The sequence below is a fragment of the Haliaeetus leucocephalus genome, unplaced genomic scaffold, assembly GCF_000737465.1.
Source record: "Haliaeetus leucocephalus isolate CR32 unplaced genomic scaffold, Haliaeetus_leucocephalus-4.0 Scaffold228, whole genome shotgun sequence".
Lineage (NCBI taxonomy): Eukaryota > Metazoa > Chordata > Aves > Accipitriformes > Accipitridae > Haliaeetus > Haliaeetus leucocephalus.
The window spans coordinates 20,427,494-20,453,601 of NW_010972664.1; the positions used below are offsets into that span (position 1 = coordinate 20,427,494).

Consider the following 26,108-nt stretch of genomic DNA (forward strand, 5'->3'; position numbering starts at 1 on the left):
GGTGAAAACCCTACCCGAAAGGGAGCCAAAGACACTGACTGCCCCAGAGTGGTCCCAATCTTCTGTAGCTCAAGTATCAGGGGGAGTTTAAGTTACCAGCTTCACACCTGGGGAATTTTTCCTCTGCAACTACTATGAAGCAAGGGGTGGGAGGTGTACAGTCAGGCTGGCAGGTTCCATCTATCCTTCTCCTTGGGGATAGTTTCTATTTCTTAGTGAAGCCTACTCTACTGGTCTAACTGAAGACTGTCTTTGGTTTTTCCCAGGTTGCATGAAGAATTAAAGATGGCAAAAAGCGGTGATGGCATACGCATCTTGCAGGGTCTATTAGTCTTTGGGAATGTGGTCATTGGGGTAAGTGAAGTGGGACAGGTATGGGTGGAGGCTTCCTTCTAGTATGATGCTTCTTGAAACAGCAGTTCCCAGCCATGAAATCCCTCTTCACTTGTGAAGTCCACACATAAATAAACTAGTAAAGCATGGGAGGAGGGGTAAAGGAGAGCTGTGCTAGCTGATCAGTTGGGTGGGGAGGGGACATCAGGGTCTGATCCACAAGATCCTATGGGAATGAGTTCTAGGGGAAGAGCGCTTGGTGCTGATCAACATCTTTCCAGCCACCTCCCTCCATGGGAAAGGTTCTGTTAATTCTTTCTTAACATTCTCAAGGCCTAGGCCTGACCTCTCAGGTCTAGGCTGGGTGAGTTTTGCCTGAAATTCTTCTGTGAAGGCACAATACAAGAGATTGTAGAGTTGGGTAGAGGAGGAGTTAAGTAGCCCCTGTTTGGCAGAAAGTTGAATGAAAAGAAAGCAGTCTCTGTCTTTTTCTGTCTCTGCTATTTCTTTGGGAAAGCTCGATCTAATGGATTTCCCGAACTTGCCCTTCTCAGATGTGCGGCATTGCCCTGACAGCAGAGTGCATCTTCTTTGTGTCCGATCCCCATGGTCTCTACCCTCTGCTGGAAGCCACAGAAAACGATGACATCTATGCTGCTGCCTGGATTGGCATCTTTGTTGGCTTTGCACTCTTTGCTCTGTCTATCCTTGGTATCGTTGGAGTCATTAAGTCCAACAGGACCTTGCTGCTGGTGGTAAGTGTAGCAAAGTTTGCCTACCTATTGCTGCCAAACTGAAAAAACACCGCCTTGGTTTCCCTGCTCGCCTTGGTAATCACTCACTGAGCAAAGACAGCTTTTATTAGTGATAAGGAGCCAAAGGTACTTCTTGATCATGTCTGTGGTGTCCCACAAGGTAACTCCTCTGAGGACACATGCATGAGAAGCTCCCGAACCAGGTTGAGGGAAGTAATGGTAATAGCCACAATGGACATTTAAGCTGACTACCTTGACCCTGACCTTGAAGCAATGCAGAAGCATTTGTGCAATCAGATGTAGCTGGGATGTGGTTTAGATCCTCATTTCTCCCCACCCCTTACTGCCTTTCAGCTGTCATATACCATTCAGTTTAGAGGCTGATAAGTAATGACTTCTGTACAAGGCATTAGTATGTGTTAGTATACCAAATATGGGTGCAACTGAGAACATTAGACATCAGCAAGCAGGCAGAAATTACAGGGGTGGGAACAGAGAGCTTTGGATAAGTGAAGGACAATATTAAGACATGAACAAATCTCTGTACAATTTCTTACTTAGTCCTTTAGGCTGGCAGTGGCAAAACTTAATTGGTGTTTGCATTAACGAAGGGTAGAGCCGAAACTCTGGAATCATCTCTCTCTTGGATTCATATGGGATGGCAGGGTGTCTTGGTTTAAACAAGAGACACTTAGAGATCTGAACTCTTGTGCCAGGGAATTCACCAGCAAAGAGCTGATGGAAAAGAATTCCCTTAACTCTGGATTTTAGTGTCTTGGCTAAAAGCCAAGGCTGTGGTATAGGAGAGAAGAGAGGGTACGAGGGGCAGAAGCTGGGATAAGAAGAAAACAAATGCCCTGAATCTGAGAAGAACATTATAAAATGTGGGAGGACAAATAGAGGCACAAGAACTGCAAAGGGAATATGGGAAAGGTTAAAGGGGTTGTGCTGAGAAGGGAAGAGAAACAGTGAAATAGACTATGAAAGGTGATCCTCAGGATCTGTTTTCATGAAGGATCTTTGCTCACAAAGTAGGAGAGTTGAGGAAATCTGATGATGCAAAATCAGGAGGATCTGAATGACACTCTTAATTGCATCTTCTGTTTCCCCAAAGTACAAGCTCTCCTGCTAGGAGTGAACAGCTTCTTGCTGAAAAGCTTATAGCTGGCGAACGGAATTGGAAGGAGGAGACATGGAACAAGCATGAGTTGCCAATGAGATGCAACAAAGAAAAGGGCAAATGTTATTCTAAGCCATATCAGGCAAAGTATTTTCCAGAGAGGCAGGGTGGTATTAATGCCATAAGGTTCTGATGAAATCTTGTCTGTGAGATGGAGAACAATTCCAGGCATACGCCTTCAAGAAAGCAGACTGCAAATGAAAACAAGTGCAGGGAAGGGCTACGTGAATGTTCAGGGGCATGGAGAAGACTGAGGAGACTAGGATAGCCTGGCTTCTTTTGCCTTGAGCAGGGCTTCAGGCTTAATCTTGAAAGAACTGCTTAACTGTTTCTCCAAGAGCTAACTCTGCTGTCTGTCTCCCACAGTATATTATTCTGATGCTGATCACTTATGCATTTGAAATGGCTTCTTGTATCACAGCAGCGACTCAACGAGACTTTGTGAGTATTTCTTTCCTCATATATTCTTGCGGCCGTTCTGGGAAATGTTGCAGTTCTAGAGCACACAGCAGTCCTGTTCAGTGCAGTAAATGTCCTGTGTGGTGGTACAGTATAAGCTCAAAGGACTACTGCTGAGTTAGAGTAAGACCCCACAAGGAAAGTCTCCAACGTCATTATTCTGATCAGGAAATAGCTTTGTTCTTTTTAACATAGTTTTGTTATTTTAAAATTTGAAAATGTTTACAATCTTGTAGTTAAGGAAATAACAGCGTGGGTTAGCTGAATCATCAATACAATGTTTAGTCGTTTGGCTACAGCCTGATTAATCTACCACACATGTAGAAGACAAATCTTCAGCATTGCCCAGGCAGTGTTACTAGTGAGGGAAAGATTACGTGGGTTATTAAAGATACTGGTAGGGAGGGAAATGACTTCTGATGCTTTAGTTCCAAGCAATGTATTAAATGTAACACATAGCTTCTGCACATCTCCTGTGATCTGACATCTGGTAGAGCCTGCTTAAGAGTCGTGCTCAAGATCTGCATCTTTGTTGCTCCTGCTCCTCAAATCCTGCTCTTTATTCTTCTGTATGTAAAACTGGGGGAGAAGCAGCATTCCTGTTCTCTAGCAGGACACTGAAACCAGCAAACAAACCCACCCCAAATAACCCTATATTTGCTTTACATGGCCACTTATTTACACAGTTCCTGCATTCTTCTCTGTTTTTTTTCCCTGTAGCTCACTCCAAATCTCTTCCTAAAGCAAATGCTGGAGAGATATAACAAGTCAGACGTAGACAATAACAATGACAAATGGATGGCTGAAGGGGTCACAAAGACATGGGATGAACTCATGCTTCAGGTAATAATAACACTGAAAACTCTCACTAATTACTAAATGCTCTGCAGCCCTGGAATTTCAAGTCCTTCTTGCGGCCACTCGGTAATAAAGAGGACGGCATCTGCCTTGAACCTTAGAGAAAGTCCTACCACACTCCCCATTTTGCTCGTTTATCAGATGGCAGGCTGTCAAAGGCAGGCACTTCAAAAATCTCTCCCATAAATCTGTGGTTAATGCCTAACCAGCCATGTGCAGTGTCCAGCTGTGTGCAGGGCTGTGACCTGGGCCCATAAAGACCGTTCCATTCTCTTGCTCCGCAGAAGCACTGCTGCGGGGTGCGGGGCCCCTCCGACTGGCAGGAGTACACGTCCACCTTCCGCTCCAGCCACAAAGACGCCGACTTCCCTTGGCCGCACAACTGCTGTGTCATGGATGCCCAAGGGTCTCCCGTCAACCTCGATGGCTGCAAGCTTGGGGTCCCCGGCTACTATAACAGCAACGTAAGACCCTCTCCACTTTTTCCAGTTAATGTATGTTGGTCAAAAGCACCTTGCTGGAAGGGAAGGAAACAATGAATAGCTTTCCTCCTCCACTGTAAGCTACAGGTGCTCAAAAGCTTTCTGGAGGAGAAGCAAAGCCTCTAGGGTCCTGGCCATGTTGCTGAACACAGGGTGGGTTGTAATAAAGACTTTCCTGATGGAGAGAGAACTATTAAGAAAACTCTCCCAATGCTACCAGTAAGAAGTGACATCTCCAACATGTAGATGGACAGTAGCTAAATCAAACTTAGCCCAAAGATGAGTGCATACGATATGAGTGAGCAAGTCAGCAATTCTCCTCCTCAAGGTAGAATTTTTCAATAGACGAGCTTGTGCTAGTCAAACAGATTGCTGGGTCATGAGCATCAACTTCTGCACTAGCAAGCATTTCTAGAAGGCATTCAAGCTTCCAAATTTGCCTGCAGCTTCCTGATTCTGGAGGTCAACTCTGTGTTGGCCTGTGTTTGGTTATATATGTGCACTTGGCAAGTGGATGGCACAGGAATTTGTCCTGGAAGCATCTGAGATGCCTCTGCTTTGTATTTGGAGCTAGAAACAGGTAGGCTATCTGCAAGCTGTCAATAAGCAGTGTAGCTCTGGCTCGTCTTCTTGAGACCCTGTGAGGTACCCAAATTGCAATAGGAGAGGAGCATGCTGCCTCGGTCTCTCTCAGAGGTAGATAAGCTTGTTGCCTTGTGGTACAAGCTCAAAGCTGGTGTTGATTCATTCACGGTTGTCTTACAGGGTTGTTATGACGCTATTTCTGGGCCAATGAACACACAAGCCTGGGGTGTTGCCTGGTTTGGTTTTGCCATCCTCTGCTGGACTGTGAGTACTTAATTGCCTCTATTTCCTCTTCTCTTTTCTTGCTATTCCACACCCAGTTGGGTGGAGGTCGATGACAGGACTGACGCATTTGAAACGTCTGTAGATTATAGTTATTCATTTGTCACCAATCTGCCTGTAGCCTGTTCCACTAACAGGGCTACATTTACAAGTTTCCCTCCATTCTGGCTTCCACAGGTAAGGAGCTAGATGGCTTTCCAGCCTGCTGTGGCCTGCTGCCATCTCAGCAATACAACACAGCAAACACAGCTTACAGATACTTGTTCGTGAAGGGTATTGGATCACCGAAACAGTAATCATGACAGATAATTCAGTTTCTAGTTCAAAGACTTTGTATGAGTGCTCTAAGTACTCAGGGTTCAGCAGCTTCATGACAGATAATCCCCAGCAAGCTGAGTGATCCATTCAAATAGTTATGGCTGCACATATCTTCTTTCTTCACTGTGAAGCTTCTGTGCAGATAAAAAGCTTTAAGCTTCCTCTGCCTGAACGGACTTTGCTCATCGAGAATTTCTGTTACTCCCTCCTACCAGTAGGACTAATTGGGGCTGGGGGAGAGATGGGGAGAAGGAAATGGGGAGCGGAGAAACTCAGTAGTCTTGTCGTTTCAGTTCTTCGTCCTCCTTGGTACCATGTTCTACTGGAGCAGAATTGAATACTGAAGGCCCAGCGTCCCCAGCGCTGTCCTGAAGCACTGTGTGAAACTGCATTCGTTCATCTCGCTCCATTCTCCTTGTGCCATGGAGAATTTGAAGTTTTCCCACTACCTCTCCCATATATACTTTTGCCCCTCCAAAAACTTGACACACAGAGCTGATGACTCCAGGAAAGAATTTTCTTGTCCCTTCTTTGCCCCTTGTTCTGCAGCCTTAATGCCTCCTGGCTGAGGCACAATCTTTCTTTTGCTGTGCAAGAAATCCTTGGAGCATAAGATAAGAAGTGCTCTGATTTGTTCTGTGATGACATCAGAAAGGAGAATGTCCATATACGCTTGCTCCAGAAAAATCTCTTTCTAAAACTAGGTTGAATGTAAATCATAATGCCAAAGGCTCCAGCAAGGGCTATGTGAGCAAAACTGTAACCTCCTGTGACCAATAAAGACGGATGCTACAAGGGAGAAGACTGCAGACCTCTCTAATATATTTTATTGTTCAAGTTCTGTTCCTGGTCTCCCTTACCCCTTGCCTTAGAATAAGGCAGATTCTTTAAGGTTTAAGTGTGTCAGCAGTAAAGACATGTTGCAGATAAAAAGTCTGTTGCTAGTCAAGCCCAATAAAAGGCTAGCTCACTCCTCAGCAATATGCTGCCTATATTCAAGCCTACCTCCTGTCACTGATGAAACTACTGCATGTGCTCCTGCCTTCAGAAGTGCCAGTCCAGGAAAAGCTCCACTTGCTAACAAGCGACTCCTTCAAAAAGCTGTTATGTACTTCACACAAGATTTCACACATCGACGGGCCAGAATTTGTGCAGAATACGAGGGGTCCTACGCTGTAGTTGGCTTTGCAAAAGTGGCTGTCCCGCGCCCCTAATTTCCTTGCTTCTTGCTTCAGCTCCCTGCATGTCTATGGTCACGTCCCTTGTGCACTTCCCCTTCGACATCCCTGGATCAGGTAGGACAAAAGGCAAATAATGGCAACGAGTAACTCCTGTGAAAAATGCAAGCAAGGAGCTAACTGAACCAAATCCAGTCCTTGCATCAACAGTTACATTACTCAATCAGTTCAATAGAGACTGTTTACTTTGGCCCAGACTGATCTGGTATCTTTCCTAGTGAAGACTTCAGTAGTTACATATGTCGTGTGAAATACGCTCCTGTATAGAGCATTTTAAGGTGAAGCCTCTTCCTAAGGTGTACTGCTTCAGGTCCTGACACTTGCCAGCTGCCTTGATTCTTCATTTTTGTATATTCACCAAAACACTAATTAAAAAGAAGTGGAAGTGACATGTTTTTCTTGTTCAAGATTGTGTGTTTGCGAAGGGGAAATGATAAAGGTCTGTCTCTGGGACATCTGGGGCAGTGCGAAGGCAGGCTTTAAAGTCCTGTAACTCCATCCTGAAGATCAGAGTGCAAAGCACTATGATGTACGGTGCTACCAAAACTCTGTAGCTGAATAGTCTCTTGCTGGGGTGCTGGGGGAGAGAAAGAAGCAGCTATGAGGGCAAATAGCTTGAGGAAGAAATGGGTCCCTGCAACACAGCAGGGGTTTTCTGTATGAGTGTGCTTTCAGAAAGGAAAAACCCCACGGATCAGCCACTCCGCTGGTTCAGTGGGGTGGTGACTGTCTTGGAGACCCTGGACTTTTCCATAAGGAAAAGTCGTTTTCCATAAGGAAAAGTCGTTTTCCATAAGGAAATTAGTCTTTGGCACTTTTTTTGTGAGACTCAAGGCATGGATAGACCATGCAGACCGTCTATGTCAGTGATGTGGGTTTGTTTTTGAAATGGGGGGGGAGTTTAATGGCGGGGGGTGGAGGGTGTATGTTGCTGAAAGCTACAGTAATACCTAAATCTGAAGAAATTTAAAGAGAATCAGTGTCTGCCTAAGTTAGGCAGCAATAGCAAAGACTGGGTTCTCTGCTATTTACCACGAACTGCAAATCCCTGCCAACTGCAACAGCAGAGAGGAGAGAAATGGGGGAGTAAGGACTGTGCAGGCACACAGCCTCTGTCCCTGCTCGGCCAAACCCCTCCAAAAACTCCTCAGTCACGGCAGCCTTTGTGGATAGCTGCGCTCCTGCGTAAAGGTGTTTTGCTCGGGTTATTTCTAAAACTCAAGTAGCTCTGCAAATGGGTGAAACAATTGGCGATGGGACTTTCTAGGGACTAGCAAGGTCTTCTGCATATGGATGTGGCTGGAGATATGGCCTGGAGAAAACTTTAGGACCACAGAAGTTGGTAATTTCAAGTATTATTTTCCTCCTCTGGTCTTTTGCTTCAGACCCAGAGGTCTCTTCTTTCTTGCTACATCTAAATGTGGTGTGACTGTAGCACTGTGCTCCATAGAGAGGAAATCCTGCAGGATTTTGCAGGAGAAAAGGAACCGAAACTGAATACACTATTGAAGTATTCAACTGCTCCAACCAGTTGCAAGTGATACCATTGACCTATTGCATAAACAGCAGCTTAGCTGATTAAGTTTGGGTTCTTCAGATTTGCTTGCTGCTTCTTAAGCCTTTCCCTCACATTGCACTTTATGACTTATGTTTTAAAAAAATAAAAGCTGTGATGAACAAGTGACCTGGAAAATGGTGGATCTGTGTAGGAGTGCCTAGCATGCCACAATGCAACCAGAAAAACACAGCTTTATCCAATTGAACTGAGGAGGAAAAAGAAGGCTGGACTGATGGCAGAATGATGTTGAGCAGGCTTGTGAAAAATCCTGCACAGCTTTTTCTGGTTTTTCAGCTTCTGAAGGTTGATTCCAATCTCTGCAAGTTCCCTACCTGGGATGCCAGGGGAGGGTGAGGAAGGGATGGAGTCCATGATAGGAATGGTGGTGAACTGGTTTACATGTAGGCTGAGGCTCGTAAAGAAATCCTGGTCATTCTCAGCTGTTTGGATTGCTGTCTGAAGGTATGGATGTATGTGGTCTTCAGAGCAGGCAATATGCATATGTGCATGAAAACTGCTGGACTAAGGCAGGATGAAGAAAAAAATTCTCCAGGTAGAAGCTGTGTGGTTTGTTTGCAGATTTGCTCTGTGTATTTCTTCTCTGCAGGTGTGAATATTCACAGTTCTCTCCTGGCAAAAAAAAAGCATGTTTCAATTCTCCCACGGAGCTACCAACTCTATTTTTAGATTATTAATTTATTGTAATATTCCCAGCTCTGAGAAATCAGAGTCTCACTGAGAAACATCTTCTGTTCATACTTAACAGAGCAGCGTGGCCTCCAAGCCAACAAGAATCCCAAATCCTCAGCTGCTCCCCTCCCATATGCACACAAACATAACCTGATGTTTTTCACACTGTTGAATGTTTGTGGCTGGCAGTACTGAAGGTCTCTGTTCCTTCAGGCAGTGGGGCAATGTGGGGCTGCCTTTGTGTATTTTGTGCTTTGCCCCCATTTTTCCAACAGGCTTTTCTACCCCTTCGTCCTTTCCCCTCATTTCTTCTTCTGCTGCACGAGATCTCTTTGCACAGGCCCTATTTCTCCTTCTCTTGCTGGTTCATATGCGACATACAATGCCCACTATGTGCCATGCTTGCATCTGGCTACCCACCTCATTGCGAAAACCAGCAACCAGGCTGTCGGTGGCATTTGGTATCCTCTGACTCAGATGATTTATTCCCCATTCTGCTCACTGCCCTGGCATCTTAGTTTTTCGCATTCCTTACGACAGGGACTTGTGCCAAGCAAATGTTCGTCGGGACCAAGTCTGACTTAAAACTAGCTCATAAATGAAGCCTCCTTCTCCCACTCCTTGGCAGCCCTGCCCTCTTTGGCAACTGGGGAAAGCCTCTGCAACGTGTGGTATGCTGGGAACCTCCTGCAAGAACTCTCCCTGTAATCTCAGGCATCTATCTTTAGAAGATCCTGCTGCATGAGGAGTTGAGGATGAGTGCTGAGGGTTTATCCTCAACAGGAAAAAAAGGTGAGGGTGTTTCTGACTATGTTAGCTTGCACGCGAGGTGAAATTCCGGCGTAGGCAAGGTCATCTGCAGTTCTTGCATGCTCACTAGTTGAGATAAACTCTGCAAGAGAGCTAAGTGATGAGCGGTGAGCTGCTCTGGCTACTCAGGGCTGTTACTGACTGTGAGTGAATGCAGGACTGAAAACCTTCCCTCTCTATTTTTTCCGAGGCAACGCTCACCTTTAGCAGGGTATGTAGCTGGCACAGAGGCTGGAGAAGGTAAAGGCAAGCCACTTCAAAATAATCCCTGAAAATAACCAGCCTAGTCTTTTCACATCTCTCTTCTGCCTCCACTGTCTGACCCTCGATGTTTAAAGCAAATTATCTCACAATACAAATAAAGGTGAGTAAAGCAGTTTGTGAGCACCTGTTTTTTCTGACCTAAACTTCTTCCTGACTCTCGTGAAGCAGGAGGGAAAGAAGTAGTTACATGATATTTTTCAGACTGATTCAGCTCTATCTCATGGCTGTTTTTTGGGGGGTTTTCTTTTTCCTTTTCAAGTTTTACTTATCTGGAAACTTTCCCTGTTTAATAATCATCATCTCCTTTCTCCAGCTCTGGTCATTCCCATGTTCCTGTTCCTTGTGGTTCATTCTTAAGCAGCTAGTAAGTTTTCTTTGAAGTAATTTTTCTCTCACTGAATTCAAATATTTCCTGGTCTTTTCAGATAAGGGATTTAAATGATAGAGACATAGGTGCTCCATGTAGCTATGGGAGAAAACAGGTCCTGTTTTAAGATATATCTGGACCCAAAGTGCACCACATAATTGCTATTAATTTTCTAGGTTTGCAAAATGTAGTTCATCTTGCACTGCAGTTTGCAAATAAGACATGAGGAAATAGCTACCCTTTTTTATTATGGAGTGAATCAAATGTTCTTGTTTTAACCCTCATGCTCTAGCTAACTTTTGGGGGCTAGGACTGAGGTTCACAGCTCTCATCCATTTCTAATCCTTAACCCTGAGCCTGTTCCCCCTTTACCCCTGTGGTGAGACATGTTCTTTGAAAAGTTTACCCTGCTTAGACGGAAAATGAACTGAGAGATCTCACTGCCTTTCTCCATCTTGGCCATTATGACCCTGTTCTTTTTGCTGTTGTTGACGCCTTGTGCCAGCTTGGCCTAAGTCTGCCCCACTGGACTAAATTTCCTTCCATGCACTGCCTGCCTTCCCTTTGCTGCCAGTTGACCTTTAGTTCCATCCAGTGGGATGCCAGCTAGACACCTCCGGTATCCCACAGCTGCTGGACTCCTGTGTTGCAAGGAGGATGCATGAGACACTGGTATCAAGTGCTCTTTGGCACGGGGTTAGATTGTTTCCTGATTAACAGCCAGTTTGGGAACTTGCTTAATCCTGGTTTTGGCTTAGCTGAAAGTATCCAAGGTGTTACAGCTGGTGCTTCCAATAAAACCTACCCAGATGTTTGTCCTGAGTCAGACTTTCAAACTCGTAGTGATGGGAAAGCAGGCAAAAGGAATTGGCTGAAATTGTGTTCAAGCACTTCCATGTGTTTAAGCACCGCGATTTAGGGAACAATGCTGAGAGGAGTATGACTAGGTCTGCAGTGTGACTTCTGCTTGATTTTCATGACCATGGGAATTCTGGGGGGCAGTCTGAGATTCTCCTCTTGTCTTATGCCAAGTTGTTGCTAGATTCTGTGGCACAAAGAATACAAAAATACTGTTTCTCGTACAGCACGAATAATTGGCTATGGCTAACAACAATTACAGAGGTCAGCAGACATGGTTTTCTCTCCCACTTTGTGTGCCAGTTGCCATGGTAAGCAGGAAGCACAACGCAGGCATTTTCCTAAAGGGAAATTGAAGTCATGAAGGAGGTAGGAAAGGGAGTCAAGCCCTGAATTCAGCTGCTGAGTAGGAAAAAAAAGTATTTCATTTAACCTAATGATTCATCTGGGGTTTAGGGAGAATAAAGAGCAGGCTGAACTGCAGGTATGCCCACTGAGGCCACAACCACAAGAACCCCTCTCTTTTTTTTTCCCCAGGGTAGAATAACAGACAGATACTAATAATATTCACTTCCACGCTACAGGTCAGAGATTAGCTCAATGAGGGCTAATTCTCTGCGAGAATCCAGAGCACCAGGAAACTTAATTCATAATTTTTTTAAGTTCTTGCTTGTCCTTTACAAATCAACAGAAGTGCATACACAATGTACCAAAGGCTTCATAATAACTTCTCTTGATCCAGCTTGACTTCCCCTCTGCAAGCATTGGGATCCCAGAGTATTTCTGTACTCTGTTCTGCGTTGCTCTGTGTTATCACAGGCAAGGCAGAATTCTGCAGGAGATGTGCTAAATGGGAGAACATGGTTGTGCATCACCAAAATTTCAGCCTGGAAGAACTAAAAATGGTAAGAAAAAAGATGAACTTTACTCTTGGAAATTTTAAAGCATTTCAGATAATGGTAATTCTATAGAAGTCTCCAAGCCCTCACTTCATTTTCAGAGCTGCAGAGCAGCTGCAGCCCTCATAACCTCTAATCAGAAAAGTGTGTGATCAGGCCCTAACCTTTATCCCCATAGTCAAAACCTAGACAAACACAGCTTAGTGCCCTGGGCACTCACACAACAAAAGAACGGCTCAAACTCGCGTGTCAGAGGAAGGCAAATGCATTTACACTGCATTCATAAACCAAATCCAGGAAAAAGAAAATGTTTCAAAACATCACTAGGGCACAGGTCTGTTTTTATAAAAACTCCAGTTTAATCTCATGGCTGAGACCTGGCAAAACACCTTTTTTTGGTGGCTGTTGGTTTAGGTTTTGTTTTTTTTTTAAAGCAATAAGGCACAAAGGCAGGCAAGTCCACACAGAGAGCAAAATCAACAAAAATACAATCCATCAGAGCTAGCAGGAGAAATAATCACAAACCAGGGCCAGTGGGATGGGGACAGTCCTCTTCACAGTGTCTGACTTCCAGTCCTTCCCTTGACCTGGCAGCAAATAGTATGTCAAAGGGGACCAGTGCCTGCAAGAACAAGATCTAAGGTCTGGGCTGCTGCATGGAGCCCTCAGGAAGCACTTGCCTCCTGCCATCCTCCCTTTCCAGGGCTGTTAAAGTCCTGTTCCACCTCCAGTTGAAACTCAGTGGCAAGCTTTCCATTCCTTGCTTGGAGCAGAATTAGGTATCACCAAGCCTTTACACTGATTAGGAGCAAGCAAAAGCTAAACCAAATTGGGAACAGCTACAGCTCCTCCCCACCCCTAGACATATCTTTTTTTCCTAGAGATGGAGAGAAGCAGAAGGGACAACTGGAAACCTGGGCGTGCCTGAAAGGTAATATATGCTCCAGTAGCTTGTTTGCATTTTCAAGGACTGGGGAGAAGCTTGTGGTGGAAAGCTAAATCAGTGCTTGCACTCTGGTCTCCCCTGATCTCATCCCTCCTCTCCCAGGACATGATCCAGCTCAGGAAGGCAGATTCAGGCCTTCTGCCCACCACAGATTAGCCAGAATTTATTAGCTTCTCCTCTGTGGGCAAAAAGCCAGTTGATCTTACATCCTTGGTGCTACAAACGTTGCAGCAGAAAACAGTTCCATGCATCAGCCCAAGTTTCACAGATGTGCAGAATTCTATTTAGGCAATTCCTTCATTTTAATTACATTTCCTTTTTAATATATTTATATAGAATGATCTTTTATATATATATATATATATATATAAAAATTTAACACAATATTCACCACTACAGGCATTTCAGAATTCATAAAGAAAGAAAAAAGACTTTGATTGCACCATTTGAACTCTGGATGAGGGAAAATGTTGCAGGGCTTTATGGATGCTCTCTAGTACAGACCTAAGTTCCTCTGAAGCTCTAAAGGTGAAAAAAGAAGTGCTCCAGTCTTTTTGAAGTGATAGCATGGGATGGACAGCCCAGAGGAATTTATAAGGTAAAATACAATCCTCGTTTCTGTTTACTCTCCCACCAATAAGGCAGCTCCCATATGAGCTAACATTATCCATATCCTTCCTTTCCATCAGAGGATTCCCATCTTTGCCAGCCCAACCATTTCACTCTGAGCTACACTTAACAGAAGCCGCACAAACCCCCTGACTACATGGGAAGGATAAGTGAACTCGAGTCACTTGTCTCCCATCGGTCAAAGTCCACAAGCAGCATGTGATGGTGATACCGTATCATGACTGAGACTGGGGCCATCTGCAAACTTGGGAATGGCCTTGATACTCTTCACAGTCTCAGGAGAATTGAAATGTACTGCGCGGTCCCTGAAATGACCCTTGCAGAGCTGCAAATGATGTGACAGTCTGTTTAGGAAGGTCCTTTCCATAGTGCCAAGAACAACCAAGTTATCTGTCCTATACACAAAACTTCAAATTCTAGGCCAGACGCATCTCCCACCAATTTGATCTATCCTTCTCCATAATGCTTCACAGAAAAAAAAAATAATTAAAAAAACCCAAACAAGCAAAAAAACCCAAATCCTTTCTTAAAGTCTCTAGTGTTGCAGGGTTGTGCTGGAGGGCAGGAGTTTGGTACCCACAGTGTACCACTGCAAAACCCTGAACTTCAGAAGAGCTTCCACTCTCAGGTTCAATGTGCTACTGTGCGGTGGCAGAGGATGACTTAAGGGCTCTGAAGCAAAGATGACATCTGGTCTGACCCTGAAGCTGACCTCAGGAATGGCTTAGTAAATTTGGATCTTAGGAAGCTCCAACCACACAGTCAGCACTATTTGATGGGAGATGGTTTCTGTCTTCTGGCTCCGTCCAGCTGTCAAGCTGTGGTCCTTGAAGCTGACTGCAACTATCAGTATCAACACGGATCCATCATCAAGCACTAAAAACTCCGCAGAAGTCTGAGTCAGGAGTTGAGAATGGTGATACCTGTGCAGTGGTGCACCTTGCAACTAAGCAAGTACTCTCAGCTCTGCAGGATCTGGGGCTTTATCTCAGCGCTCTTGATACAAGCCCACTTGTGATCATAGAGCTAGAGTGATGTGCCTGCATTAATCCCACTTGGCTAGGCTCTTAAAAGTGTGATACATCAGCTGAAGGCTGGAGATTAAAATGTAGATAAAGATGGGATAGAGCTACAAAATAGAGATGCCATTACAGAACCTCTGCTTAATTAAAATCTGAGTTCGAATTCTGAAACAGTCTTAAAAAGTATAGTCTGGATACAGATTTTAGTTGCTGCTGATCTTTAATATTAAGTAAAGATTTCTAATAATTTTCTCTTGCAGGAGTTTCACCACTTATGCCAAAAGCGCTATTACTTACTGGAACGCTGTTAAGAGTTGAGACAGTGTATTATATACAAATTGCCAGACCTCATTTCTTGTTCATAGATCAGCTTATATGAGAATAAGGAGGGGGAAAAAAAAAGAAAAAAAAAAAAAAGAATGGTTTTAAGGTGCCAAGGTTTCATCACATTTTCTTCTTCTTTTGATACATTACTTCGTGAGCTTCGCTGGCTCCGTTCCAGATGCCTTGGCAGTCAAAACTTCTAGGAACTGTGAGAATATAAATCCCTGTCCAAAGTAAACTATTTTGTTGATGCCAACAAAACCTGGGCATCATTTCCACAACTTTTACTTTCTCCAAAGCCTTACCACAATACCTCGTATCGCACCTTCCCAAGTCATTTGCCATTAACCTAGCCGTGGTGGTGAAAAGCTTTCCCATGAGGCAGTAAAAAAAAGGCATTTGGGTGCCATGTAAATGCAGCACAGAGCTGTGCTAACTCTGAGTAGCATGGAGGACTGGCAATCCCCTATTTTTTAGGGGAGCCTGCACAGGCATCTTATGGTCTGGGAGGAGGATAATACAATTGTCATGAAGCTGCATGTTCTGGACCTGCCATCCACGGTTTGCCCAGGTAAAGCATAGGCTGACATCTGTGAGAGAACGTGGACCCGAACAAGAACTCCAGGCTCTCGTCTGGCTTAATATTCTCCCTTAACAAAATTGACAGCACTGACTTAGTTCTCTGCTCTGTTCCCTCTTATATGACATTACGCGCAAATGAAGAGTACAGTGGGGAGGCTCAAAGATTGCAACTGGTGACAGAGAAAAGCCCTCTTGTTTTTTCATGCTCCCTTTGGATATGGCAGGAGAAGATATATTCCTTGCATTTGTGGACCCAGAACTTCTCAAAAGTACTCTGGCATCTCTCCCCTGTAGCAATCAAAGTGTGCAGAGAAAGCACCGTACAGGCTCTGGGCCCTCCAGCCACAATGACGCTAATTAAGTGACACATTCAGTACAGACCAAGAGCTCATGGACTGAGTTTGCTAACAATTTGAAAATGCCAGCACTTCAGAAAAAAACCCTAAACATACATCCGTTGGGAAATTCTGACTGACACTCATTGTGGTGGCTATGCACTTTCTACCAGATGCTCAGTTACTGCTCAAACTCTAGCCCATAATACCCATCCGAGGGCCTACAAACTCAGACATCTCCATGAATGATGGCCCCTGCAAGCACCATTACAGGGACAATCTCAGTGCTGGCAGCAACACCTGTGTTCCAGTCTCCTCCATAGTCACTAGTGACACTTAAATTGCAGAGACAGCACGGGCTGTACCTGACTTTGCAATAACCCACGGTCACATACCAGGCAATAGATGAGCCTGCAGTGAATGTAGAGTTAGAGGCTTTATGAAGGAAGCTTTAATTCTATTCCCACGGCAGCTGTTGCTTATATGAAGGTGTATTTGCCTGTAACAATAACGGCCCTTCAGGAGAGAGTTTAATTCACTTCAAATCCCCCTCTCAGGATATTGTTCATGATCTGTTCTGCAGTCCCACAAATCATCCTCTTTACCATACTCTTAATCAGTCTGAAAGCACTGAGGGCCAGGAAGGTGACAACCAGCCATGCTCTCAAAGAAACAGTGTAAGATCACAAGGAGAGGAATTTTAAAGGAAGAAGAAGCACCTGGGGACATGCCACACAGTGGCAATGAAAGACCAAGGGTCAAGGATATGTCAGTCAGGGTGCAAGAGGGCAATAGCCCAAGGACATGCAGATCAGAAGATCCTCTTGCTTTTCGCTGCCGTTGGCAGTGTGGAGCACAGCTGGAGATAGTTGCAGAGGTGTCATCTGGCTTTAAGCAATGATGAAAATAGCCGATACTGGCCTTTGTTACGACTGTATTTTTGCTTTCACTGATACCAGCCTGAGAAGTCTCTACCGCTGGACAGCCAGCTGCACACTAAAGATGGATCTTGTCTGCCCAAGGAAGGTGTGGCTGAGCACAACAAAACTCATGAGCAAGACTTGGAAGATTAAAAGAACAACTAGGCGTTTCCTGGCCAGCTACTTTCATTCCAGCCCTTGCACATGTCAGGAAGAACACATCTTTGATGCAAGGACAGAGCTGGAGGCAGCACCTTCAGGTTGTGTGTTTGTCACTGGAACATGCTTGAGTGTCTCACACCCTGTGTGACTTGCTCATGCCAGCTTCGCCTTCCTCTTCAGCTATCCCCAGCCTCCTGCACTGTTTATTTTACACTGTCTAAATCAGACAACAGGGATGGGTAGGCATGGTCCTTCACTGGTGGCTGGGAAACAATGGAAGGAGGTCCCAAACATCTGGACTTACCTCCTCAGCAGATGTTGCGTCCCTGCACCCTGGGCTGCAGTGCTTTGGAACAGTGTTTCCTCCCAGCCCTATTTTCTAATTATACCAAGATTTATTTTTCCATAGGGAGGATGAGACTTTCACAGGGCTTGTTAGACAATAAGTATGAGGAAATGCAAGTTCCCTGGGACTGGCTTACAAAAAAAAGCAGACAGTGAGGGACTAGGCAGGGGTGAGAAAGGGAAGGAAAAGCAAGACAAAAAGACTATGACCCTCCATAGCAAAATGCTTTGCAGGAAACCATAAAGGATTCGGGTCCATCTTGCACAAAATAGTTATAACAACAGCAAAATGGCAACAGAGTTGGTCTTGGACACTCCCATCCCATCCACCATGGAAAAGGAGTAAGAGAAGCAGTTGCTATTCGATCTGCCTCCCACTTCGTCCATCCAGAATCACAGAGCGCCTCTGGGGCTGGTAAAAGCAGCTGGTAGAGGTCTCCAGTCTCTGGCCATTCTTGGGGATGGTCATTTTGTTCCGCAGCGTCACCCCCTCAGGGGTTGTCCGCGAGGTCTCAGACAGTTCACCACAAATGGGGCTCGAAGAGGTGGTCTGCGTGGGGCTCCTTATGGGCGATAACAACACCCTGGAGTCTGCTGAAGAGGAGGGGTGGTCCATAATGGGGAAAGGGGGACTGAAGAGGATCAGACTCTGGGGCCTCCCGGGCCTAGATCTATAGGAGGGCTTGGAGAACCCTGACGGCCTCTCCATCTTTGAGGACTGTGGATTATCTCCAGCTGTCTCCCCCTCAGAGGTGCGCTTTCGGCGCAGAACAGGGGCATCCAGATTGGGGTAATGACTGGACTGAGATGGCTCCAGCGGAGAGCCGAGGCTGCCGTGCCAAGGACAGGCTGAGTCCTTTTGAGCTGGGTCACTGTTTTCTTTCTCTGCTTTGGCTTTCTTCTCTGTCAGTGGGCTCTTGGGGGCCTCCAGGTGGCTCCATGCCACCCGTTGAGTCTGCCTGATGGCCTGCTTGGCTTCTGCTTCCTTCTTCTCGGCCGGCAGAGCCGTGTTCTGAGCCTGCAGGGGCTGGGGGATCTGGGTGTACTGAATCTTGGGTGGTATCACAGGCACCGCTCTAGCCTGGCACATCTTAATCATGAAGGAGGTCCTGACTGCCGACACACTGACAGGGGCAGAGTTACGACGGCCAGTGGTGGCATGAGCCACTGCCAGGTAATCCAAGTCTAGATCCACGTGGGCATTGAAATGAGACCCCCAGGGAACGCCTTTACTGGCAGCAGGGCAGGCAGTCGGCAGGGATGGGACGGAATCACTGCTTTTTACTTCCTTCTGCCCACACAGGAGGTTCCCAGGGGCAGAGGGCATGGACAGGCTCTCGAATGTGAAGAAATCTGGGGCTGGAAGGAGTGACTCCAAGTTGAGGGACGATGGCCTAGTCTTTGCTTTGCGAGGTGTTTCTTCACCTTTACTACTCAGCTGTGACTCCGTGGCAGAGCAGAGTGCTTTGGTAACAGTCTCTCCTCCCCCCAGGACAATGTCCTGAGACATGGGTAACTCCTCCTTTGTGTTCTTCGCCTGTGAAGAACTGCCTGGGCTATTTTGGTATGGTAAAGACAGCTCCACCTTTGAGCTCCAAGGGTTTTCTTTGCTCACATCCACTTTCTTTTCCTCTGGCTCAGAAAGAGGGATTATGGAGGGTTCTTTTTTCTCAGCTGGTGTTTCCTCCTTGCTGAGGGGATACCTCAGCTCCTCAGGTTTTGAAGGTTCTTCTGGAGGACTGGTGATGTTTTCATCTCTTTTAGCTTTGCCCAGATTAGGGGGGGAGACGGCTTGTGTTTTGGGCAGCTCACAAGTCACTGGCAGAATGTCACTGCACGGTTGCTGCTGGTCAGTGGCATCTATGAAAGAGAATGGGATAGTCCACAGACTCATCACTGTGTCTTTACTGTCCAGGGAGAGGCTGCGACTGAATCGTGGTCTAAGAGAAAGGCCTGTCTCTGCTCTCTGACTCTGTGGCTGGAACTCCTGTATCACCTTCTCCTGAATATCCTTAAATGTGGGGGAATGGAGTGGGCTCGTAACCCACTGGTGATCCTCCCATGGCTCCACAAGTTCTAAGCTCTGCACATTATCTGTCCAGGTATCCTCATCATCCTGGTCACCAGCATCATGGGTTCTGCGAACAGCATTGCCCTCCTTCAGCTCCTGGATTCCAGCTCCACTCAGCGCCTTGGAGGAGAATGCGTCCCTTTCATCAGCAGTCATTATCTCAGGCTTCTCCCTCTGAGTCTGGACTCTGGTAAGACCATCCTTTACCCTCTGCAGCTGGCAAGTGCTATCTTTTTCTCTCCCTGACTCCGGACACGCTCCTTTGGAACAAGAAAAATCATCACTTGGGGCAATCTCATTAAATTCTGATTGACTATGAAGCTTCCAGTCCAGGGGAGGAGTGAGACATTCACTCCTGCTGTCCGTCACTGGGTGGTGGTTCTTTGGAGCAGCTGTGCCAGTCGGAAGAGTACCCAGTTTGGGTAGGGCTGAAGCACAGCTCTGCTGTGCAGCCACATCAGACTGGCAGTTATGGAGGCTGTCTTGTCGTTCCATGCTGCCGGCACCAAATAAAGGCACCTGAGTTGTTATCTGTGGTGTTCTGCTTGCAGATTTCTGCTCAGACAGTGTTGGGCTCTGTACTGGGCCAGAGGAACTATCTGTTTGTACTGAAGAAGAGGATTCAGAAATTAGGCCCGTCTTGGGGACAGCTGCTGGCAAGAGCAAGAGCTCCTCTTCAGGTTCGATAATTTTCAGTTCCTGCTGTATCTCTGGCCACAATGGTTCTAGAAGGGCATTTGCAGGGTCTTCCTCAGTCTGAAAAACAGAAGAAACACCATGACCTGGCAGCTCACAACTTACCAGTAAATACCCCTTCATTTTCCTCAAACAGCCCTCTTAGAATAGACAGGCTTCCGAACGAGCACACTCATGGGTACAGAAACACAGACACGCATACTGCTACCAGTTCAGGGAAGGAAATAAGTCTATAAACAAGTGAGTTCATGGAGGAGAAGATCCGAGGTGCAGCCAAAATGAGGCCTGGACAGATGTACTGAAAGAGTGAGGTGAATGAGTAGCTGGAATGTCTCAGTCCGTTTCCCAGCCCTTCCCATTCAGGCTCGCTTGGCCTTGCCAGAGAATCTGCATTCCCAAATTGCACACGAACTGGAATGAATAATCTATTCAAGGAGCTATGCCAACAGATCTTTAAATAGCTGCCCAGAGATGAGTATCACTGTAAGACGCTTGGTGAAAAAGCTCTTCTAGAGATACAGAGGAGGCAAAAATAAAAATTAAAAAAAAAGTGTGTAAAGAATGGAAGAAAAAAGGACTGTTCAGGCTGTCCAAGACAAATGGCACAGCAAAGTAGAAGGGGAATTCTTCTTGACTATGACTATGACTTCTTCTTGACTATGGGTCAAAATGCTCAGACATCTGGACAGTCTCACATCTGGAAAGTCTCAGAGCAGACAGATTTTACTGACTGCAGTCTTATAGTTACAGGAAAAGAAGACCAAAAGGGGACAGTAGGTAGTTGTGTAAAGGTAAATCACCACATGGCGATGTGGACAGAAGCGAAATCAGTACATGGTCAGTTCTTGACCCTGCTTAGCCTAGGTCATAGACTGAGTTTTTGTGACTACGGACACACAATGAAACTTTAAACAACCTCCCAGTCACCACCATGACATTGTCCCCCATCTTTTTTCTTATGCCTTCTTCCTTACCACATCTCTTAAGCATGACCCTTCTTCTGTCTTAGCCATCTCGATCTTCTGCTGGCCACAGCTGCCTTCTGAGGAGACATCTTTTGTCTTGAGCTGTCCTTGCTCTGCCTTGTCTGCAGGGAGTGGCCCCGTATGAACCTCTGAGGCTAGTGTTTGTTCCAAGGTGGGACTCTGCTCCAAGGACTGCTGGGGGCTGCTGGTGTTGCTTGGGCAGCTGCTTTGCCCACATAATGCCTCCTGATTTTCTGCTGCTGGCTGTGGAGTTTCTAAGGACTCGGGTTTCCTGGCTGCCACCAGCTCCTCGGGGTGAGAGCCTGGATCAGAAAGACAAATGAATGATGTAACTACTTGTGACTGAAAATATGTGCCCTGCTGTTTCAACCCAATGCCAACCAACAAAGCTACAGAGCTCCCTCCGGGCACAACAGGACATTGCTGGGAGGCTACCCACTCCTCAGTCTCGTTACTGCCACGAGCACCAACCTGACCTGCTGCCATCAACACCCACCCTGCTACAGCTTGGTCTCTTTCGGGCCACAAGAGCAAGCTGGAGCAACCTCCACCCCACCAAGCTGCAGGGCATCTCCACATCCCCCTCCTTAACACACTTTTACCTCTGGATGCTGCCGCTGGCAGGGCAGGCGCCGGCTGTTTCTCCTTTCGCTCCGGTGCCTGCTCTGTCCTCGTGTGGGTCCCCACATCCAGGGCAGAGGGGCTCGTGCTCTCGGCCACCAGAGAAGAGAGCTCCTCTAGGCTGGAGAGGGAAAGCTTCTCCTTGGTGGGCACACGGCAGGGAGTGCTGTTGGTGCTGATGACTGCAGATACCCGCAGGGGGACCGAGACGGCGAAAGGCTCTGAGATGTTCAGGGCTTTCCTCTGATGACGAGGGGAGGCTTCCAAGGGAAAGAGGCTGCTTGGGAAACCTGACTTGGAGGCTGTTTCGGAGGTGTAGAACATGCGGCCGCCTTTGGGGGAAGTCTGCTCGTTTTCGGCATCCTCTGCTGCCCGGAAGACCTTCAGCTGCTCAGGGGGTGACTTTGCCTGCGGTGTCCGGGGAGGACCTTTCTCCCCACTCAGCTCTGAGCTTCCTTTAGCCCCCATGGCAGATCCTTCCCGCTCCCACTCATTCTCCTTGCTGAGGTCATATGAGCTGCCTGTGCCTCCTGTCCGTATCTTCATCACCGGAACAAAAAACCCTCCAGTAGTCACCGTCCGTTTGAATCTGCTCTTTTCATCCTCCCCTAGAGATGGGAAGATAGGAGGAAGTCAGTGGGAAGCAAAGCACTAGCAAACAACCCTCCTCTGTGAGGAGCCCTCCTCAATCCCTCCAGGGATGAGTCCTGTCCTGGTGAACACCCACATTTCCACAGAGAGATGGGAAAAGCATGTGCTGAAGACCTTCCAGGCTCCAGTCCTGGGGTCTCCTTCAAACTGGGCAGGCAGGGCTGAACAGGATGCTCTCCAGTGGAAATCACCTAAGACGTTTATTAGAGGCCCCTCTCAATCAGATGCAGCCAAGTCTAGGGCTAGCGTGCATTGCCCACAAAGATCACAGCTCCAGGCTTTGTCAGCTTATTGCAAGCACTTTTCACTTATGAATGGGAATTTTGTGCCCAGAATAACCAAGAATGAAATCGAGGCGATCCCACTGCTAGTAAAGATGCAGCTAGGCACAGCGGTAACTCTGAGGTGCATACGCCAACATAAAAGACACAGAAAAGGGTTAAAAATGCGTGCACACAAAGGTGGGGGCACGTCAGCAGCCATGGCATAAGCATACAGAGATACAGAACACGGTGAGATAGGCAAAGAAACAGACCACTGCATCTGTGCAAGCACGGGGGAAAGCTGAGAATGCAGAGGTGCAATCCTTCACCCTTACAGTACAGGCTATTGATGTCTCACCTTCCACTGGCAGGGAACACAGTGAGTCCATGCTCTTCGCGGGCCGAATAGTTGCTTTTTCTGTGGAAAATGAGTTTTAGAAGCAGGCTTCAGATCCTGTGGCTTTGCAGGTTTCAGCCCATAAACACCAAAGGCTACATATAGACGGGCATGCCAGGCAGACATCAAAGTTATTTTCCATTTCTAAGCATTCCCCCTCTATATCCACACCACGCTGCTTATTACTCACAACACTTGTCCACACAGCCGGGGATCTGCTAGCGCTAACAACAGCTTTGCACCTGCTGGACATGTGGAGAGCTATACTTAACCCAGCCAGTCAACACCATTTCCACTGTGAAGCAGTTAAGCATCCCCGAAGCTGTTATGCGCCACTGCCCTCCCAGATCAAGTCAGGCTATTGGTTGTGGAGACTTTTTAGCTAAACTGACATAAATGCCTTCTCACCTCTCATTCCTGATAGCAAATGTTAGGTTATTTTTACGTTGCACTCCCAGGCTCTTTTGCTGGCATGAGCATACCCTGCCTCCAGCAAGCACTCCGGGAAATTTATGAGGGCAGTAAGCAACCTATTTTCCCGGTCATCCTGGCTGGACTTGCTTGTCCAGAAACAAGCTGCCATTTGTCACCAGACACTCTACAGGTCTGTTCCTGAGAGACTTTGGAAGCACGTAGCTGTTACGGCTCTGAAAAGGAGAGATGGGGGGAATGTAGCTGGCAAGGAAGACAAGTCATTCTCTGGCAGCCCAAAAAGGGTCCGTGGAGCTGTGGAAAATGTCTGGGAGCAAAGTTTGCTGTTTACAATGTTGCACAAAGTAGGTAAGGCATAAAGTGAGCAGGCTTGTTGGACTTCATTTATTTATATAATCAAGGCTTCTGGGACTGACTTTCACACGAGCATAGGAGAAACTCCACCTACTTTTTGCATTTATATGGAGTCCTGGCTACCTTTTACGTTCATATGGTATGATGTCTTGAGCACTGGCTGCGCTTTTGCGAAGGAACAGAATTCAAGCTGTGGAGCTCATGTTTTATGTGACTTGCAGACTTGTGTGCCGTGGACACAAACTGTGTTAAAGCATGTGCTGAGTTTCAACAGCAAGTTCATCTGTTTCCTCACATTAGGCTGTAAGCAGAGAGCACACAAAAATACAACATGGCAGCGCTAAAGCACTGCTTCTCAAAAGCACTACTTCGGTGCCTAAATCTCTGCACACGGTTGTGCTTTTGTGTGTCCTGCCGGCGAAAATGTACAGGCTCCTGTCACTCAGTACTGTGTTTGGAACAAGGCTCGGCCCCCACGACCACTGGGCTCCAGTCATTCCTGGGCATCCTTGGGTTAGCACTATTTTGGGACAGAGTATTCCTTATCAAAGTGAGAAGGTGATCCCATGATCAAAATAGGATGGAGAGCTATTTTGAGGTCTGCCATGGGCACCCTGTGTGAGGCCATCTGTACATGCAAAACATGGGGGAAGGCAGGGGTCCAAGAAGAGCTGGATCCAGCATTTGGCTTCACACTCACTTCTGATCCAAATACAGCCTCTCTTATATGTGGTGGCAGGTAATGTTGCCAACATTAACTATTTTGTTTTAAGTCTTGCAATGTTCAGTAGTGCTCCTCCAAACACCAGCTCCTGGAGTCATGAGATTGTTTTTAAAAAATTCCACCTTCATCTTCTTTTTAAAGAGTAAATTTCTTGACTTGGAGATACTAAAAAAATCTAAAAGATATAAACCCAAACCACTTCCTTATGAACTCAGGTAAAAAAGGTTATGCTTTCTTTTAAAAATTGTGATTACTTTTAAGTCAACTTCATGATTTTTAGAACTTGAGTCATCATTTCGGAACACTGGGAATTGGCACTGCCATGTGATTTTCTAGGAAGCAGGGTGTTTAAGACATTGCAGCTCAGGAGGGGCTAGAACTTGGGATTACAGCCAGGAGAAAAGACAACTTCTCTCTTGTAAATTCTGCAAAAGTAATAGCTTCCCTCGAAGTGCTGAGAGCCAGGAGCCATAGAAACTGCTGGCACCTTGTTTTTCACAAAGGCACTGAACACAGTTGGTTCTTTAATGCCCTTTAGTGGAAGAACAGCCTGGAAGGGCAGACATTCTCCCAGTGCCATGTAAGGAACATTAAGAATCAGAGGCTGGCTGGGCTGGAAGAGTGGACTAATCCAAACCTACATTGCATTTCCTAGTCCCCAAGCTTGACAGCTGGGCAACGGGAGCCTGTTTATCACATAGCAAAATGGAATATTTACTGTATCTGTCTGGCATATCCTCCTGAAAGGGTGCTTCTCACCATCATGTGAAAATTAGATGTGCATGAAGCCAGCCAATAAACATGAACCCATTAGACTATCTCAAGTCTAATGGTGTTAGTGTCATATGGATACAGGTTGCCCCATGCTATCAATATCACAAAGGAAAGCTGCAGAGAGAAATACTTAACTGAAAAGTGTGTTCTTACCAGAAAGCTTCTGTGCCCTTACGAAGACACTCCCGTTTCGACTCAGTTTAGACTTTGATTCTGAGCCAGAACGGCCCAAGTTAAATATCGACTTCCATTTTTTGGACTTGGTAGATAATTTCCTCCTGGAAGGAAAAAGGGCTCAGGAGGTTACCAAACCCTAGAGACTTTTGTCTTTTTAAGATCCCACAAAAGCCTCTGAGCTCTCTCCTCAACACTGTCCTGCTTTTCTTCTCACACCTCTTTTAATTCTAAGGCATGCAAGGCATAGCTACACAACCACCTCTTGATTTTCACTAAGTGATTTATCTGTATTGCTGATTTAACCATGTCATGGATGGAAAGACACCTAAGCCCGCTCTTCAGACAGTTGGCACTGGCATCGTGCTACAGCAACTGTGATTGACTGAGCGATCAACCATGCTTGTCTCCAGAAAGCAGAGGTTTCTGAGGCTAGAACTATCTTGCAATATAGTAAGGAAAAACTGCCTTTTTAACAGGTTTTAATGTCAGAATGCAAGATAAGTTCCAGAGAACTGATGGAACTGGTACTATTGCTCAGTGCACAAAGCTATCCGTTAGAGTCCACGTCTTATAGTTTTTATGACTTTGTGAAAATAAAAGGATCCCTTAATACAAACTAGCTATTAATGCTTCTCAGGCCAACATTAATTTAATTATAGGTGTTATATGATTATATGCAAGTATAATGTACTAACCCACAATGAGGAGGCTTAAGGGAATTAAATCAATTTCTCCTGACTGTCAGAGGAAGTGGGACACC

At 46.2% G+C, this 26,108-nt stretch overlaps 2 protein-coding genes across 2 annotated transcripts in view; one reads left to right on the plus strand and one right to left on the minus strand.

The window, feature by feature from the left end:
• The first annotated feature begins 285 nt into the window (after positions 1-285).
• On the plus strand, positions 286-5,596 carry UPK1B (uroplakin 1B). The gene is made up of 7 exons (XM_010567436.1): positions 286-354; positions 888-1,088; positions 2,635-2,709; positions 3,448-3,570; positions 3,870-4,049; positions 4,833-4,916; positions 5,546-5,596. The coding sequence occupies exons 1-7, from the start codon at positions 286-288 to the stop codon at positions 5,594-5,596; spliced, it is 783 nt and encodes a 260-aa protein (XP_010565738.1).
• An 11,964-nt stretch (positions 5,597-17,560) lies between these two features.
• Positions 17,561-26,108, minus strand: part of ARHGAP31 (Rho GTPase activating protein 31) — a 55,658-nt gene continuing 47,110 nt past the window's right edge. The window contains exons 8-12 of the mRNA XM_010567437.1: positions 25,325-25,449; positions 22,849-22,908; positions 21,558-22,184; positions 20,944-21,257; positions 17,561-20,029 (exon numbers count right to left, since the gene is read on the minus strand). Of these exons, the coding sequence (XP_010565739.1) occupies positions 17,561-20,029; positions 20,944-21,257; positions 21,558-22,184; positions 22,849-22,908; positions 25,325-25,449 (3,595 nt within the window). The remainder of the gene's footprint in view (positions 20,030-20,943; positions 21,258-21,557; positions 22,185-22,848; positions 22,909-25,324; positions 25,450-26,108) is intronic.